The 19,221-nt window shown below is 40.3% G+C and overlaps 1 protein-coding gene across 2 annotated transcripts; it reads left to right on the top strand.

Moving 5' to 3' along the window:
- The first annotated feature begins 6,595 nt into the window (after window positions 1-6,595).
- On the top strand, window positions 6,596-19,190 carry adgrg4a (adhesion G protein-coupled receptor G4a). 2 transcript variants are annotated; one of them, XM_062393176.1, is made up of 29 exons: window positions 6,596-6,712; window positions 6,799-6,918; window positions 7,167-7,796; window positions 8,366-8,460; window positions 8,549-8,607; window positions 8,772-8,826; window positions 9,370-9,407; window positions 9,501-9,649; window positions 10,075-10,134; window positions 10,279-10,362; window positions 11,472-11,557; window positions 11,632-11,702; window positions 11,799-11,826; window positions 11,961-11,983; window positions 12,123-12,265; window positions 12,347-12,476; window positions 13,161-13,267; window positions 13,375-13,591; window positions 13,674-13,839; window positions 14,298-14,441; window positions 15,035-15,166; window positions 15,263-15,308; window positions 15,516-15,619; window positions 16,408-16,529; window positions 16,749-17,017; window positions 17,538-17,643; window positions 18,069-18,349; window positions 18,805-18,906; window positions 19,018-19,190. In XM_062393176.1, the coding sequence occupies exons 2-29, from the start codon at window positions 6,852-6,854 to the stop codon at window positions 19,158-19,160; spliced, it is 3,657 nt and encodes a 1,218-aa protein (XP_062249160.1). In that variant the 5' UTR covers window positions 6,596-6,712; window positions 6,799-6,851; the 3' UTR covers window positions 19,161-19,190. The 2 variants fall into 2 exon arrangements, with proteins under 2 accessions (XP_062249160.1, XP_062249161.1); XM_062393177.1 differs by having other exon boundaries at window positions 10,285-10,362.
- The last annotated feature ends 31 nt before the right edge of the window (window positions 19,191-19,221 follow it).

Below are 19,221 nucleotides of genomic sequence, written 5' to 3' on the forward strand. Positions count from 1 at the left end.
CCATTCACGATCTACGCGAGGGGGGGGAGTATTTGAAATATAGTGGACACATTTGCTATGTTGATCACGAGCGCCACCTAGCGTATATAGTTAGTTATTGGATGTACACTGGGGAAAAAAAAAAGTATCTCGCCAAGAAAAGATCAGAACATCAGCAAATCAAACGTACAGTAGATCCAGTTAAAAATATACAGGAGACTTTCATGGTACAAGAGTGTTTACTTAAACCAACTAAGTACTTTCATATGACATGTTTCTCATTATGGTTCTCAAAGTCAGTTTTTCAGACAAGATGGAAATAGATTTAAAGAGAAGACACCAAACCTCACTGTCAATGTGTCCATCGTTATCCTTTGAGTTTGCTCTGAAAAGAAGTGATGAAACGAACCTTACCGGATTTAACGTGCTGAAGAATCTGCAGAGCTGGAGATCAAGAAAATTGTTCAGCTGGCAAACGTCTCCCAGTGAGAGAATAACACATTTTCTCAGGGCTCTATGTTCCTTCTCTTGATATGAACACTGCTCCCTCTGTCCAGGTCGGTCTCACATGCTCGAGCCAGAGGGCCTCTCCTCTACTTTACACAGTAAACAGGAAGCAACCCTGCATGGTAGGTTCAGTTCCAGTGACCTTGATATTGTGTTATTTAACTTGCAAAGCACAAATAATGACTTATATCATCTGTGGGTTTAGTCAGTCTCATGGCTTCTATTATCATGATTGATTAATTCAGGTGGAACCAATAAAGTGGGTAAAAAAAGTGTTGCAACTCTCTCTGATGTTAATTTCATGCCTTTTATATCTACTTACAGTAATATCCTACTTCACGCAAAATCAATTTATTTCAGGACAAAGAGCATCGTTGTGTCTCAAGGGAGACGTGTCAGGAGCATCGGGCGACCCGGCTGGTAACACAGTCATCACGCAAAGTGGGTCAGAAATACTATAGAGCTGGAGTCATGGCAACGCATCCTCAGGGCCTAAGTGGTCACTTGTTCAACCACAGCCCTGTGTGTCCTAGCAACGACCTCAGGATTAGGCAGGAGTGCAGCGGCCTGGCCCAGCGGGGGCAGCAGTGTGGAGGCGGAGGTGGGCAGGTACTGGAAGAGGTCCTGGAAGCCTCGGAGATGAGGGACGACCTGAGGCGGGACACCCAGGGAGCGCCCCAGTCCCCTCAACGCCTTCTAGTCGTCCTCAGAGTCGAGGAGCCGGGACAAGTCCTGGACTGAGTCGTAGTTGAGCGTCTCGACACCGTCACATGGACAGAGTCAGAATGAGTACAGGGAATCAGGCATGAACTTAAGAAAGGGCCCCCTGCTGATGGAGGCCATTCAAACAGGATGGTGCCTCCTTCTTGGAAACCCAGAGGTTAAATTGAGCGGCCCTTTTATAGTCCAAACGAATAACTGCTATGTTTGCTTTGTCTTAATGAAAAGATACACAACTTGAGCCTTCTCCCATATCGTATGCAGCGTGTCCTCCATCTGATGTTGACATAGAAAAGAAACAAGAAAAGACAAAGATACGGTTTATCCTGATGTTATCCTTGTTATAAACTGTTAGTACTTGTGTAACGTATTTCATTTAAAGTCAAAGTAAAAAACAAAATCATTCCCACTTACAGCTTTTATGATAAGCACATTTGAAAGGATGTTTGATTTTAGGATCTCATATGGATTTTGAATAAAGCATAAAGAGTTTTTAACAACAACAGTATATCTTATTTATGGATATAAGGAAGGAGCATGCAGTGTTAATTTTGTTCCAATTCCTGCCATGACCCAGACAATAAGTTCTATTTGTCCCGTGTATTTCACCTCTTCTGAGGAGAAGCAGCTGCTTTTCCATTCCCTCTGTGTGATGTTCTCTGTCTGCTGACCAGAGGGCTTGATGTTGGTGGTGACATTATTCACAATAGAAGTAGGATGCATTTCATTCCCATGGTTCAGTGGGTTCAGGCCTCTGGGAACAGATGATATTTATATAAATAATTAGTTACGATCTGGTTTAATGAGTTATAATTCAGTAAGGGCTATTTGCAGAAAACCTTGAAAGAAACTCCTCCTGTGAAGGCCTCTCTGAGAGTTTCTGCTGTTCCCTCCAAGTTACGTGCTGAAGATCTTCTGCAGACAACAGCCCCTCAGGTCCACGACAAAGGTCTGGAATCTGCTCTGGATGTAGCAACAAGTTTATATAATGCACATTTAGCAAACAGGAGTCAGATTGGAGAGAAGGAGAGAAGGAGAAGAGACATCAAACAGAATGTGTCTAACTCACTGAATCTCTCGGCAGTCAGGAGGAAAGCCCAAAGCAGCAGAGCGATGAGGAAAACAGAGGAAGCTGCTGCTGAACCAATCAAGATCACTGACATGTCTTCTTCTTAGATAATCCGTCCGTGTCAGCATCACGTTGAGACAGCAATATAAATTAAATGGTTAAAAAAAGAAAACAGTACAAAAATCTTGAACGGGATTCAAAACAACGCGCTGGATAACTTTAAGCTTCTGGCCTGATGATGATCTCATCACGCCACCGAACCGCTGAGATTGTAATCACGCGTCAGATAAATGTCTCGTTCTTTGCTTTGTCAGCTGTATATCACCAGATGTGCTTTGAGGTAACGCCCATGTCATCTGGTGATAGTCTGAACACAGAACAAACGCTGAATACTTAATACCAGGCTTTACAAATCTTCATAGGAGACACAGGGAGTTATGAAAAACACACACGCGTGACCAGCTCCACTTGACGCTGGTGATCATTACAATACGCACACACCAAACAAGTGTTTGCAGGACTTCAACCACCTATTCATTGCACAATATTTAACAAAAAATAACCATAACCGTTTCTAATTAAATGTATTTTTTTTACAAAATAAAATAAAATAAAATAAAATAAAATAAAATAAAATAAAATAAAATAAAATAAAATAAAATAAAATAAAATAAAGTAAAATAAAATAAAATAAAATAAAATAAAATAAAATAAAATAAAATAAAATAATCCCCAGCAGAAACCCACTGCACACATTCTGCGCAGAAACCCACTACGCACCTCCTGCGCAGCAGCCCCATTGCGAGCGCATTTTTTTGTTGTTGATTTTTTAATATTTATTTGAATTTTGAAGTTTTTTATTTAATTAATTTCAATTTACATAGTGTAATATAGTTTACAATTATTAGAAGATTGAATTCCCGCCAATTTGTAGAAATCAGTAAGAAGGTGAGATAGAGTGTGATTCAAACCCACAATATTCCTGTTTATAAACGTACACTTTACTGACTGGCCAAACCACCTGCTGATTCCCAAGAGGAACTACGCCCTATAAGACGATGGACATTCTACGCTGCAGAAAATATTTTCTACTTTATGACATATATTTGACAGCCTTCCTTTATATTTTAGGCTTTTAGATACTGGATGATTTAACATGCTTTAAAAACCTATTGCTAGAGAATAACCCAGTACTTTTCCAAACCTTGTCTTCTGATGCCCAACAAGAATTAGTCTGCTGTGATGCCCTGAGGCTGCCCCCTGCTGGCTGCTGGGTTCCTCTGCTGCTCTTGTTTTGTTTATCCAGCTTGTGATTAACTAAAGTTGTCTATAAAAGAAAATCGTTATTATCCTTCAAGGGCAATTTGATGTACAACCAACAACCAATGTACGACAAAATATATATACAGTATAATAATATACAATGTAAATAAATTTCAATATAAAAACCCTATAGACTAAGTAGCAGGGGAAAATTTGCTTTTAATAAATTAATTGATAAGTAGACCAACAGAAAATTACCTGTTAACTATTTAGATATTCTACTTTTAATTTCCTCTTTTGTTTCTAATAATTATTAATGTTGGGGACATTTCCTTGATAAATGGGTGGAGGTTTTATAACCTCTGCTAATGAGGTTATGTTTTCACCTCTGATTCGTCAGTCAGTAGGTTTATGGAATAAACTACTGGACCAATAACCACAAAACTTGGTAGAAGAAAGCTGCATGAATTAGAGATGAACCTATATGGCTCTGTTGAGCTCTACTGAGTGCCAGTCCAGTGAATGAATCTGGAATCTTCTCTCAAAAAACATTCCCCCCCCCCCCCCCCCCCCCCCACAGGGTTTGTAGTGTGAAGCTAATGAGGTGTTTAATAAAGATGTGATAGAAAACGTCAGACTAAGTGAATCTACTTCATTGCAGCATGAACAGAAAAAAAAGAAGAGAGTTTGATTTCACCTCTCTTAGCAGCATAATCTACTACTTTTCCTCTCATACGATGAATGTTACTCTTTCTCTTCAGCTACTAATAAAGCTCTGTTCAGTTAGACACACAAACAGATATAAGAAATGGGGTGAATGAAAATGCAACGGATTTCAAAACCAACACAAATTAGTCGTCCCCACGTTGAAATCTCACCTAGGGTGTCAATATTGCCAGCCCTGATCAGAGGGAACATTTTATTTTATCGCATATCATAAGACTGTGTTATAGAAACCTGTATATAACTGAAACTGCAGTTATTTCATTTAAATCAGCTTCTTTTAAGACGTCCACCAATCGAGTGTCTTTAGATTCCATAAAAACACTTCAAACAAGTTTGTTAGCATTGAAAACAATTTGAGAATTACTTACAAAAATGTTGGATTAACTTAAAAAAAGACTTTAAGACTTTAAGTACAAGTGATGAACAAAAAATGCTCAATAATTGTATCCTCTCCATAATTTATCATATTTTACCAAACATAACATATTCTGAAGTTGTATAAAATAAAGTGAATGGTAGTAAAAAATACAGTGGCATGAAATGTAAATACTCAAATATAATATCTCTAAGTGAATGTACTCTGTACTTTACCTTTTTATTATTTTCAGTAAAAATTGATTATCTGTTAATAATACAACATCACACAGCCAAGAAAAAAATGAATTTATGCTCAGACTTATAACCAGAGCAACATAGAGACACAACCCCACAAGAAAAATGTCCATGGTCCCTTTCTACTCTGAATTTGTAATCCCAAAAAGTATGTGTTCTCGTTTGAATGCAATCTTAAAAGTTTTCTCATGAACAACACAAAGATGGCTAACATCAAAACCTAAAAGTGACCAAAACTTATTTGGCAAGTTTCAAATCTGTAAAAGCAGTGCATCCTACACAGCGTGCCTCCCTCCAAGCTGCTCCCCATTCAGCAGAGGTAACCAATAGTGGGAAAGTTCTTTGGAAATCCCCCTCATTCTACATCACATGTGAGGCAAGAGAGGTTCCCAACCGAGAAGCTCAGGTCCCCCCCGACCTGGGCACCTCACGTCACACCTGGTCTTCTCTCTGGGGAACCCGTTTGTTTCGGCCGTCGGCTCCTGCAGACATGGAGGGAAGGAGGAAGAGGAGGTGGAGGGAAGGGTATTCAGATACATGAATGCGAGCCTTGTTAAGACAGCTGTTTCCATCCAGAATACTTTGTGTGAGTGAAACAAAGTCACTTATCTATTATTTTGTCCTCTTGCTGACTCCACTGAGGAGAGACAAGCTGAAGGTGATGAGCTGCGAATCATTAAACGCCTCCCAAAGTACAGCCGGGTTGCTACAATATCACCTTTTACTACTTTGTGGTATGGAGCCATAAAGCTAAGAAAAAACATCCTGTCTTCCCTTGTTGAAAGATTTCAACGCCCTGACAGGATATTGCTGGTTTAGAAAAGGTTGAGATATTGACATACATTGGCTGTTTGAATTGTGAAGGCTTAAAGGAAGGCTGCACTGTGGACTTATACCGTATACATTTCACAGACATGGACATAGTGTATCTCACACAGGGAAGAAAATTAGATCTGTTTGAACGCTTATCACCTGTAAAAAACAAGAGCAGTGGAAGAACATAGTTTCTCGTTTCAGCGTCATGTGTAAGTTAACACAGGGTGAACAGTACAATTGAAAGCAGTGCATTTAGAGCAATAATAGAATCAAATGAAAACAATTTGTATATTTAAATTACATAGTGTACAAGTGTAAACTGTACCGGAATATGTAAGTCAACGTACATTTTCTGCATATCTGGCACGTTACTGTGTTTAAGGAATATTTACACACTCATGTAAACCAAGAAATACTTTTTTCATAAGTATTCAAAGAAGCAGTGTTTCACATCTACTACTGTAATATTAAAGGGAAAAAATCCTCATAAACATCCATCCCCACGCAGAAGGAATCTAGAAGCTCTGACAACAGCCCCCACACATAAAGCTTGTCATGTCTTATTACATCTGTGTCATCAACATCTACACAAACAAGGGTGTGTGTCAAAGACGGAATCTTTCTCAACAACCTAAACTCTTGTCTTTGACCTTTAAACCTCAGGAGGATAATTATTCATTCAAACTCTCGAGGAGCCGCTGAACCACCGCAGCACCAAAACCAGGTGATTTCACACTGAGCACAAAACTCCTCAATGTGTGAACCGGAGAGATTCACTTTTGCAAAGGGTTTCACAAAGTCATGGTTCTAGTGTTATCACCTGTGTCAGTTATGTTTATTGCCAGATTAATGAGTAACTCTAGTAAGAGGGCGTGGAGGTCTTCTTATAGAGAAGTGAGGGGACACCGCTCAGCAGACTTATTGCTCGGGCAGCTTTGCGTGAACTGATTTTGATCGATTGATACATTTCTTACTGAACATCTTATATTTTGGATTTGACCAAAGCAGGGAGGAAGCATGGTAAGTCTCACTTGTTGATTTAGCTACACAACTTCCTTCAACATAGTGAATCATAATGAAATATATGATTTATTCTCACCTTTCAGCAGACGACCAGCTGACTGACACTGAAAACCCGGAGTTCTTTTAAGTTGCAGTCATGGACTCCCGGTCTCCACTGACCGTCTGTCTGTACATACAGCTGTCAGTGTGTCTTCTGGGTTCTAGTAAGATTTCAGAACATTTCTTATAGAGCTTGATAATGTTTAAAGCTGTAGAAAATATTAAAGAGAATGAATACAAATCACAACCTCTAAAATATTCTGTCTTTATATTCGTTTTTTTTATTTTTTATTATTAAAATCTTGATATCTAATTGAGTTTGACATGAGATTAGACTTCACACATTTAAGATTTGACTGTTGATCTCATATTAAGTAGCTTAAACCTTTCTGTGTCTTTTCAACATAACAAGGTGCCTCTGCCACCACCACCAGCCTGTGGGGTAAGAAAGTGCAATTCAACGGTCGTCCTTGCATTTGGCAGCTACAGCCAGGTGTCGTGGTGCCGGCCCTGGAGGAGCTGAGTGTTTGCCTGCTCGTACGCCGCAACTTTGCAACCGAGTGGACAGGGTTCGTGTACAAAGCGCCGGGAGGTAAAAGAATAGAGCTGGGACTCGGGGGCTCAGGTTCAGAGCTGACGGTGTGGCTGTTCGGAGAGAGAGTGCCTCTGCTCTTGGAACTGAAAGTCAAAGAGTGGTACTCTGTGTGTCTCACCTGGTCGGGCAGAGCTCGGAGGCTGAGGACCTACATTAATGGAACCCTTCTGCATGAGGCCCCTGTGAATCCTAACCTACCCCAACAGCTGGCCCCAAACGGCACACTCACTCTGGGGGTTTCTCATAATGTGAATACAAACGGGGAGGTGCAGCCAGAGAGCGGGAACAACCTGCTGGGGGAGATCGGTCGGTTCAGGATCTGGTCCAGAGAGTGGAGTGCTGAGGAGCTGAGTGGGCAGAGCTGTGCAGATGGAGACGTGGTGAGATGGGACCAGCGGCAGTGGAAACACGGCTGCCCTCCTGTGCCTGACAACAGCCTTCACTGTGGTAATAACATGGGGAGCTATTTCTGTTGCATTGCATGGTTGTCCAGTTCAAACTTCCCTGGAGTTAAAGGTTCAGTGTGTAGAGTTTAGTGGCATCTAGTGGTGAAGTTGCATGTTGCATCCTCACCTCACCCTCCCCTTCCAAACATGACAGAGAACCTGTGGTAGCCTTCAGTTGTCTCAGTGCTTCAGTTAAAAAGGTAATTAGTTTGTCCAGTCTAGGCTACTGTAAAAAGCAGTGCAGCTCCTGTTGAAAAGAAACCTGCTCCTGATGTAAATAAAAAGTATTTAAATGCAAAGGGTCGATTCTAGTGAAAAGAAAACCACAAATTGGTCAATTTACACTAGGATCACTAGGATTATTTTATTTTAAATTGTATATTCTGCAGAAAGATCCCTTTCGCCTAAATCTTACACACTGAACTATCCAGAAATGTATTTTGCTGTTTGAGTTTAAAGGAAAGGAACATCTTCAAGAGTTCAGCAATACCTTGTTTGAAAACCCTGTTGATTATACTTGATTGATTAAAATTTTTCTTTGGAACTGTTCCTCGTTTTCTTTTTGATTAGCTTGGTCTCTCTACAAAATCCAAATGTGGACATTCGTTCACGCTATGGAACCTGGAAACTGTGTTGTCTCCCCGGAGGGAGTCACAAGAGGCTGGGTATGAAGAATTTGCTGAATATTCCAATAAGATTTCAACAGTCAGATTTGCCTTTCAGAATAATGTACCTGTTATCTCCTCTCATCAGCTGGAGAGCATTTTCCCTCAGACCATTTCTGTCCACGACATCTCTGTGTCTTCCCAAAGGTAAAACCATTCTTTTAAAGCTCAAATTACAAAGTGCTTGTAAACGGAAATACTTCCCATTGCTTTGAACTTAACTCTACAAAGGTGACTGTTGCATTTCAAGGCTGAATGTAATGTATATTCTGAACATGACTGTAATTTCTGTTATCTGTGCTTCTGTACAGCCGCAGCTGCCCTGGGGTTAATGATTCTGCAGCTCTGCATGTGCGACAGCCTCAGGTACAGTCTTATCAACAGTCCTCAGGTGGATTTTCCATGGAAGCAATATCCTCAAATACTTGAGCTGATTAGAGGACAGATAATTAAAAATAATCAAAAAAGAGAGATTGTTATTATCTGTATCAAGTGAATTGTTTTTGCTGGCAGGATATGCCAGATATCCATACAACTTGGTGGACGTTTGGCGGGTCAGGGAGGAATCCATAACACTTTGGTGTGGATCATTGCGTGACATCGTTTTTCCAGATTTCAATGATTTCTCAGAGAATAATTTGGATCTTAATGGAAAAAACTGACATGTTTAGGGTGATATATATATTTGTATTCATGAAATAAGTTGCAAATCCAAATATAAATCTAGTCAACTTTTATATGGTTCGCTAAAGGGACTGTTGGGCCTTGGTAGAGGCTTGTCCACTACTGAGTGTTATTCTAATGATTTTCGTATGAGAACGCTGATATGACCTGGTTGTGATATCACAATAAGAACAACCAGGTGTAATCGAATGAGTAACCTTGTCATGAAGAGACGTGTGTTTCCAGGGATCAACAGCGTCACCAGACTCCCTCTGTGACAAGTGGTGAGAAGAAACCAACACCTACAAAACCGAAGTTCACGATCATTGCACCGTTAACGCGTAGATTTAACTTGTGTCCTTGTGTTCGACCACCAGTTTCCACTGTGAAGTCAATGTGAATGTGAATCCTGCCGCCAACGTAGAAGCAGCTCAAACAGACATTACTTCTCTGCTGAGTTTGGCCTTCTCGTACAACTTCTTCAACCTGTCAGCTGACCCTAACAGCATTGTGGTACTTCCTGTGGGTACGTACAGTCTGTGCAGCACATACTCTGTTGTGTTTAGTGGATTACATCCATCAAAGATTAACCGAACACGCATAATAATAATAATAATACATTTTATTTGTAAGGCACAAGATTCATTCGAGAATCTCAGAGTGCCACAAGTACATAGTTAAAAATTAAAAATCAAAGTCCTAAAAACTCAACTCAAAGTAAGAACGCCTTTGTATAGCTATTGTCAAGTGACTGAAATAAATAAACCTTTTGTAGCTGCAGAGTGAAGTGTCTAAAATTACCTATAATAGAAACAAGAAATTCATGTTTTCTCATTATTGCAGAATTCAAATCACTTAATTTTCACAATTCATTATTTTCAATCTAGATTTTTAGTTGAGTGTTTTTTTCTTGCTGCTTTTTTTATTCATGATTTCATGTGTTTCTTTCAGTGTCCTTCCCTGTAGTATCAGAACCACCAACAGCTGTCACTACTACTGCATCTACATCAGGTGAGCGTGCGAGAAGGAATATTAATTATTATTTATCTGCAGTGACAGCACTAACTTTCCTATTTTAAATAAGGTGCAGCCAAGTGTTAAAGACTTTCTCTCTGTGCTGTTCTTTTCTTGTAATTCATGTAATTTATTTCTCAGAAACAGGTCCAACTCAAAGTCGACCGGCTTGTCCCGCTAACGTGTCGACGACAGGGGATCCTTCAGATCGGAATTTGAGTGCCTGTCAGTTTATCAAGAAACTCTGATGAAACATGCGGGTTCATGCAGCTTCTTCACTCCTGTTTCTGTTTCATTTTCACATCTTAGCTGTCTCACATTGGAGGACATTCCTCAAATCATTGCAGGGGAGCAGCATTAAAACAACAAATAACTAAAAACACAATAAGACAACTGAAGATGTTTAAAGAGCTGGTAACACACACAGAAATCCAAGAGCTCAACATGATGAAAACAAAATATGAGCAGCAGCAGTAAAAGGCTTCGCTGACTTCAAAACATCTTTTCTTTTAGTATTTTATTCTCTTTTTTTCACATTTCTCTTTTTTAATGAGTGTTATACAAACAAGTTCTGACTGATTAATTGATTGATTGATTAATTGACTGATCTGCTAATCTAGTCCATAGATTATAAAGATGGACAACATGACAGCTCCCCGAAAAGTAAAGCCACAGGGTCTTGGTCACCTCATAGTGGTTTTCTGCAGCATAGGTCATAAACCCTGCCTTTGCCATGTTAGTGGATGGGACATGGACCAAATTAAGAACACGTCAAGTAAACCTTTTTTTTCAAGAATGTTTTCTGCCATTGTTGGTAGTTGTTATCAAACCGATGTTTGTTCGATGTGTATTTATAATTTAATGCTATGAAAACATTTTCAAACATCATGACTGACAGCTGAGAATGACTCACAAGTGGTCGAGTATCGTCAGAACCTCTGTACCACGGCTGGAATGACCGATCCCTACTGGGATAGTGGGAGGAAGTGGAGATGTGTCTTCCAGTTTTATATTCAGTCTATGTTGAGAAGTGTTTATTTCACGTAACATCAATTAAAAGACTTCAGTCAATGCAAACCTAGCTCCATACCTATCCATAACCACATCTCTTGTTTTAGAAATGTTCTCTCCCAGAAAACCCCGACCACATGGCCTGGGGTTGACTCATTTTACGATTCTGTTAATTTTGAGAAAAAACAGTTACAGGAATTGGTCACGACCCTGTGGGGAGTCTGCACAGCACAAACAGATGTTTTGTCCCATAAATAGAGGTTGATTCAGAGCTGTTCTTTGAATTGTGTCATTATATGACATAGACCGTTTTATCCCCGCAGTCGGACCGGATACGTTCTTCAGAGTCAATATGACGTTACAGATGAATGGTGGCCCCACGAATCCTAAGGTTATCATTAAGAAATGGGTAAGAGACAGTGACTCACACTATTATCACCCCCAAAAAATTATGTTCACTGAATTGTTATCTTCTGGAATAAGGTGAAAGAATCACTGGAGGTGAATGGCACCATGATTGTACTGAATCTCGTCATAAAGGAGAAAGTCGGCCGGTGGGTGGATTCAATTATTCTTGCATAACAACTGTTTTTGATGTTTCTGATTTTAAAGCTCTGATTTGTTATATATTAATCTGTATTATTCAATAGGTACATGGACAAAAACAATAAACTGACAGTGAGTATGTTGTTCAACATCAATATGTTAAGACAATATAAGTGCATGTTTGGGTTAATCCTAGGAATAACATCTCACACTGCTTTAAACAATGATAATTCCTAATCTTCATCTCTCTGGTTCCTTTTTTTTAGATTTCCTATCAACAACAAAAACAGTAGGTGACTGAAAATAAAAAATGATTATTTTAAAAGCTACCTGCACTGCCTGTTTGACATTACTGCATTGTCAATTTAATTAGGTTTTCCATTCAGAAATGACTTAATTAAAGCACTAACTGTGTGTTTCCTTAACAGCTATTACTGCGCCTTCCATGTTCAGGAGTACAAAAAAAACAGTGTGGCAGAAATCATAACTTTCATTAATTCTGCACTGACGTCAAAGCACCAAAATGGCTCCATTATTATTGAAGCTGTGGACTTGGCGATAAAGCAAATATGTAAGATGGATTTCCAACTCGGATGAAAAGAGAAAGTCTAAATTCAACAACTTTAAGTTTATATGTTGTTTTTTTTGTCAGTGCCAGAAAACTGTTTAGAAGAAACCAGAGCAACGATCTATGGAGAATATATTTGGCCTGCAGCATTTCCACAAGAACAACAAGAGATGGTATGCAGAAAACCTCCGTCAAAAAGAGCTCACAGGCTTTGGTAAGACTTCACCAATTTCCTTTTACACAGCAGATTTGACCAAAGACGAATTGTCCCATTATAAAGCGATGACCCAAAGACAACACGAAAATCAATCAAATCACATCTTTATTAGCAGAGCTTATCACGCTGCACAATATGATCTAATGTTTTATTGTTTGACAGAATAACATTGTGTCAACCGAATATTAATAAAGCATATCCTGGATGATAGTTGAGATGGTGAGGAATCACATTAAGGGCTTTATTCTCTCTAGCTTGAGGCTGAAGCGTCTGATCCGATCAAATTTGGGGAGAAAGTGTCTTTTCGAACTCCTCGTCGGTTTCATCCATGGAGACAGCCCAGCAAGACAAGACGTTCCCCTTGATTACGATGTCCTGTTCCACGCGGCCCTCCCACTCTGCACACAAGCTCTCATACCCCACACACACATCAATTTCCTATCAGTGAATAATAAGAGTAATGAAAGCCTACAGTCTTCCTCACATCATCTCTGCACTATCACTATCGCTCAACAGGCAATGCAATACAGATAACTGGGTTTATGGCTTATTACTGGCACACAGGGTTGATGTTAAATGAGGCAATAATCCATGTTTGGTAGAAACTGGTGATGATCTCACAAGCAGAGGAACCAAACTCAACTATTAACAAGGATGCGTCTGATTCTCCTCTGTTTTCAGCAAGTTAGACATTACTACTGACATGACCAGCTGGGCTAGGCCTGATATGAAGAACTGCAAGCAACTTGTGACCATGTCCGACCTTTTCAATATCACGGTCACCACTGGTAAGAGTATCACACACAGTCTGGTTCACTGCCTTTGTTTGTATACAAACATAATTATTTGCAATAACAGTAACAGTTAAACCATAAATGTTTTTATTGTTTTGTAGATAACGCTGCTGAGGTGGTGGACATTGTTCAGGACCTGGTGGACGTTGGGTTGAGTAACAGCTCCGTGCTCTCATCCTTGGAGCTGGATTCCGTGGTGAGGAAGCTCAATGAAGTGGTTGATATCAGTGTCATCAAACCTGCTGTTGGGGGTGATATAGTCAATGTCATCGCTGATATCCTGCTCTCTGAAACCAACGTCACACAAGTGGCTACAACGTAAGCAAAGAGGGAAGTGGGCATCTGGTTAATCTCAGTAATATGAACAAACAATTGTTAATCTGTCTCTCTTTTGTCAAAGAGTCCTCAAGCTGACGGACAGAATGGCAGACAACATGTTTTTCAGTGATCAATCTGTGAGTGTCACCGCTCCTTCACTGGCACTTTCCATGGTCAACGTAGCTGCAGATGGATTCAAGGGCCTCACCTTCGGTGTGTCCTCAGTTTCATCTCTCCTGGATCTGAAGGTAGAAAATCATAAATGTGATGTAATGAGGAATCCCCATTTTACGAAACCAGCTGGTTCGTGATCAGCAAGAGGTGAAAAGAGATAATGTTTTGATCAGACAATTGTTCAACCAGTTCAATGTGTCATTTATGTCCTTGAATTAAAATGCAGGAAATGGAGTTAATAAACAGTCAATGTGGCCTCAAGCCACCACAGCTCATTAAACTTCAGTGAGAAAGCAAATGATTCGACTTTAATACAATTTCTAAAATAATACATTCAGCTTGAATAGTAAATGCCATGTCGGGTAATAATTCACAAGTACAATCAGACTTTTATTCCGCCCCCACACCTCAAGGATGTGTTAAATTAACACATTATATTATATTAACCTAAATAAACCTACTTGGCAATAAATACTTTCTGATTCTGATTCTGATTCTGATTATTATCTGTACTATTGTTTTTGATTTTCAGACATTTGTCAACTGGAATTTCGTGAGTGAACCACTTCCAGACACAGATGCAACCATCTCTCTGCCCTCTGAGCTCAACAACTGTTTCACCAGAGACACAACTCGTGTTCAGTTTCAGTTCCATGGAACACCCGAGCTTTTTCAGGTACTCTCATTACACGACACTGAGGAAACTGCAGTAGCCTGTTGTATGCAGGCTACTTAATGCAATAATATAATTGTGATATTCTTAAGGCATGAATTATTTTGTTGATAAGAATGTTGATATCACCGTCATATCTGTAGGATGTAAATTATGCTGTGACCTCTTGCATTTCACACATTTTGTTTGATTTAATTCAACAAAGCAGATTCAGTTGGGATTTGTTTCCAGTCAGGATGCAGAGTTAAGAAGTTGCTGCTGTATGTATTCATATTACATGTATTCGCAAATATAAAAAACATGGTAACTATTCTTCTAATAAATCTCATCTCAGCGTAAAAGTGATTCAGCATATTCTCACAAACTATTTGTGTAAGAAACGACAGGAAAACAAATGTTGGATATTTGATATTTACAGTTAAACTTGTAACTCTCCCCACTTGCACAAAAATAATCAATCTTTGAATACGACAACTCGCTATCGGCCTCTCTGCAGCATTGATCAATGACCTCAGTGAAACTTTACACCCTCTACCCACTTGCTGTGATTTATAGCCGTGCCACAGTTAACGTCACCACTATTTGATTCCTACCAGGACACCACCAGCACAGCTCATAGCCAGTGGACGCTGAACTCTTATATAGTATCCGCCAGCATCAATGACACTGACGTCAGCAACCTGAGTGATCCGGTGGTGGTGACTCTCAGCCATCACAAACCCAAACTGGTGAGAAATGACTCCATTTTCAGTTCGGCAGTGAAAAGACACGTTGTGTTTTTTCTAACTCGAAAACCACCATGACTTCCTGTTTCTCTTTTACAGCCCGACGACAGGGTGCAGTGTATGTTTTGGGATTTCAGGAAGAACGGTGAGTTAGTCATTATTTATTGTCCAGGATATATTTGATATGTTTACAGTTGGATTTAGAGCCAACTTTCTATGAACGAGTTAGACCAAACAATCAAGGTCCATGTAGATGCCAGAGCCAATAAATGGAGTGTATCTCTGTTTGTTGGTGTTTTGTGTGTGTGTGTGTGTGTGTGTGTGTGTGTGTGTGTGTGTGTGTGTGTGTCAGGTGGACTGGGTGGTTGGAACGGCAGTGGTTGTGAAACCAGGAGTATTTCTCCTCATCAGACCAGCTGTCTCTGCGATCACCTCACAAATTTCGCGGTGCTCCTGGTGAGTCACTGATTTGCTTTTTATGAACTAATCCAATAAACAAACAACAACAACATGAGGTGTTCTGTCTGGCGAGTGGCTCACTGCTGTGATGCAAAAATGCTGACGTTACAGCTTTTTGATTCTACCACCAGGGTGCACTCACATTTGGAAAAATGTAAACGTACAATGTGTCATTTTCTGCCACTAGTGGTCTGCATGTTTTCATTGGAGTTAACTTTGCCTGATTAGCTTTCATTAGTTGTTTATCGTTGAGGTGGTTTTTAATGGGCGGCTTATTGTCCGTAAAGGCCTCCTTCTCTCCAAAACATATAAACCAGTTAATAATCTAATTGAAGCAGTTTAACGTTAAATATTGTCCCCGGGGAGCTGTTAGCCAAACTGCTGCCAGGGATTGACTCACTTTTGGAGTCAGCCTCAAGTGGCCATTCAATGAATTGCAGTGTTTTGGTATCGGCTTCAGTTGCCGCTTGCTGTTGACATTTGCTCGGCTTCTTCTCTAACAACTTATAAAAACATATGGGAGGTTTTTATTAGGAGACAAATTAGCATGAGTTGTTCTATTCAAAACAAACAGAGCACTTAAAGGATGGAAGACAAACACAACACTGATTCAAAGGGTGACTAAGGATTGGTGGAATCATTTGTGATCATTTAAGTGCATAACTCTATACATATAACACTAGTCAACGTTTTTTGATGCAGAGATGTTACGTATTATACCTATAATCTTTGACCAATTCTGGCTTTAAATGTAAGATTTGTCCTGTTTGTATTTGGTGTTTCAGGATGTGTCCAGAACTCCCATCAGTGAAGCCAACAGCTACATTCTGACTCTGATTTCATATCTTGGATGTGGGATATCCTCCATCTTTCTGGGTATCACTCTACTCACCTACCTGGTGTTTGAGTGAGTCAGACACACTGAAAGTATAAGAGGCATCGTGCATTAGCTTCTTCAGGGATTCACTCTGGGGCATTTTAGAATTTGTTAATAAGCCTTAAAACAATATTATCTACTTGCACTGTCCTTAAAGATATTGAGGCCTCAAGCGAGACTTCAAACTTGTCCTTGGTCCGTCTGTGTTTGTGTCCTCTCTCTCAACGTTTCCCTGCACAAACTCTTTAGGAAGCTGCGTCGGGACCACCCCTCTAAGATCCTCATCAACCTGTCAGCTGCTCTGCTGGGACTGAGCATGCTGTTCCTCCTGGACTCCTGGTTCTCATCCTTCTCCAGCTACGGCCTGTGCATTGCCACCGGTGCAATGCTGCACTACTTCCTGCTGGCCTCGTTCACCTGGATGGGCCTGGAGGCCGTTAACATGTACCTCGCCCTGGTCAAGGTCTTCAACATCTATGTTCCCTCATATATCCTCAAGTTCTGCGCTGTAGGATGGGGTGAGCCGACACTGAGTACTCCTTACAGAAGAAAAGTTCAGGGTCTGTTGGCTCTAATTGGCTGTGTGGGCTCAGGACTGAAGTTTGATTGGTTGGGGCCGACTTTGTTTAAGAAACCTGAGATTAGAGATTTATTTGTCAATCATCTACATTTTAAGAACTTAAATTTAAAATAGGATATATATAGAATAGGGTACATAGGTATTTAATATTTAAAACCTTTACCCTGAATACTCTCTATACATGTTAAAGTCTACCTGTAGAACAATGTTTCTGTTTGAACGACACAAAGAACCAGATTACAGAGTGTGTATCAGAAATGACACACAAAATAAAGTACAAAAGTGGCATTTGACATTATCCAGGATTTTTGGCTGTAGAAAACAAACAAATTCAGGTGCAGTTAGGCTCCACTAAGAAATAGTCAAAATGTCTTCAACAAATCAGGGAGTTATTATCGAATCTAAAGCAAAAATTATTATGTTAAGTTTACTACATGTATGTTTGTGTGTCTTCACAGGTATTCCTCTGGTCGTAGTCGGTCTGGTGCTGGCAATAGATAAAGACGCTTATGGCAATGTTGTGGCTGAACAGGCTGCGAGCAGGGACCAGTCCACTGACCCATTGTAAGAACTGAGCAGCAGTGATCATCATGTCTCAAATAATAGAAATTATAAAATGTCTTTGGTGCCTGATCAAATGTATGAAAACAAAAAATTCAAAGGAAAGCTCTGTGAATGTGTTTATCCTCAAAGACAACCTAAAGTGCGGTAACCCTGAGGGACAAACTAATGACTAAATAAATGGAAATAAAATTCAAAACGATAAGAAACTGAGACCAAACACAGAGAGTAAAACAGGTAAAACACATAAAACCATTTAAAAAAGAGTGATTAAAAGCACTGGTAAACAGGACTTTAGCTCGGACTTGAATGTTCCAGGGATATTGAGGAAAATCCATAAAAACAACAGACAAAAATCAAATGTAGTTGGTGACATTCATCATAAACCCAAGCGTAAATGACACCGCCGCCTGTCTTCTTCCCTCCAGCTGCTGGCTGCAGGATGACGTCTTCTTCTATGTGACCGTGGTGGCATTTGTTCTCCTGATCCTGTTGGGCAACATCGCCGTGTTCGTCGTGGTTCTGATCCAGATCAGACGGATGAGAGCCAATAAGCCCTCAGCAAAGAGCATCGGCTCGCTGCATGATCTGAGGGCGGTGGCCAGTCTCACCGTCCTCCTGGGCCTGACGTGGTCAATGGGCTTCTTCTCCTTTGGGCCGGGCCGAGTGGTCATGATGTACCTGTTCTCCATCCTCAACACTCTGCAGGGTAAATATCAGCTGAAGGGTTTTGTGGTTATTAGTCACGAAGGAGTGAAAACTCCTTTTCAACACGCGTGTAATTCTCTTAGTTCTCGCATGTATGTAATTTTGACCGCATTCTAGACTCGGAGAGGTTTTGAAAATCCAATTTCTTCCCATCATGTTGTTCACGTGATTGATTTGACATTTACCAGCGTGCTTCACCTGCATTTACAGTTTATTACCCTGGTTTTAAAAAGATTTCACAACCGGTTTCTTCAATTCAATTCGCCATGTAATGATGGTTTTCTCGTTTCTTGACAAAATGTGAGTGCTGCAATAGCAATATGATGAAATTATATAATCAAAAGACTAAGAAATAGAAAAAGAATAAAGAAAACACTTCAATCCCTTTATCGCATAAGAAAAGCAGTGACAAGTTGACAGAGGTCTGTGTCCATTGTCTCTGCTCTTGTGTCCCAGGCTTCTTTATTTTCTTGTTCCACTGTGTGATGAAGGAGAACGTGAGGAAACAGTGGAGAATCCACTTGTGCTGCGGACGCTTCAGGCTCAGTGATTACTCAGGTACCTGCTGTAAAGCCATGTTTCTTCTTGTGGACGTGCAGTGTCCCATGGTTCATGTCCTGATTTTTCATGATCCTTCTTCTTCTCTCTTTTCTTGCCCCCTGTGTCCAGACTGGAGCCGCTCTGCGACAGTGGGGGGCGGCCGCAAAAATAACAATCTTATCAACTCAGGCTCTTCAGACAACACCTCCAGCATCAGGAATGTCTCGGACTCCTCTACGGGCTCAGCACCATCGCACCACCAGGGGGCATAAGCGGCCACCGTATGAGACGTTCTGTGAAGCTCTCCTTCTCAAGGTCTACTGTTCAGGGACT

Source organism: Platichthys flesus, chromosome 8, assembly GCF_949316205.1.
Source record: "Platichthys flesus chromosome 8, fPlaFle2.1, whole genome shotgun sequence".
In the NCBI taxonomy this organism is placed as follows: domain Eukaryota; kingdom Metazoa; phylum Chordata; class Actinopteri; order Pleuronectiformes; family Pleuronectidae; genus Platichthys; species Platichthys flesus.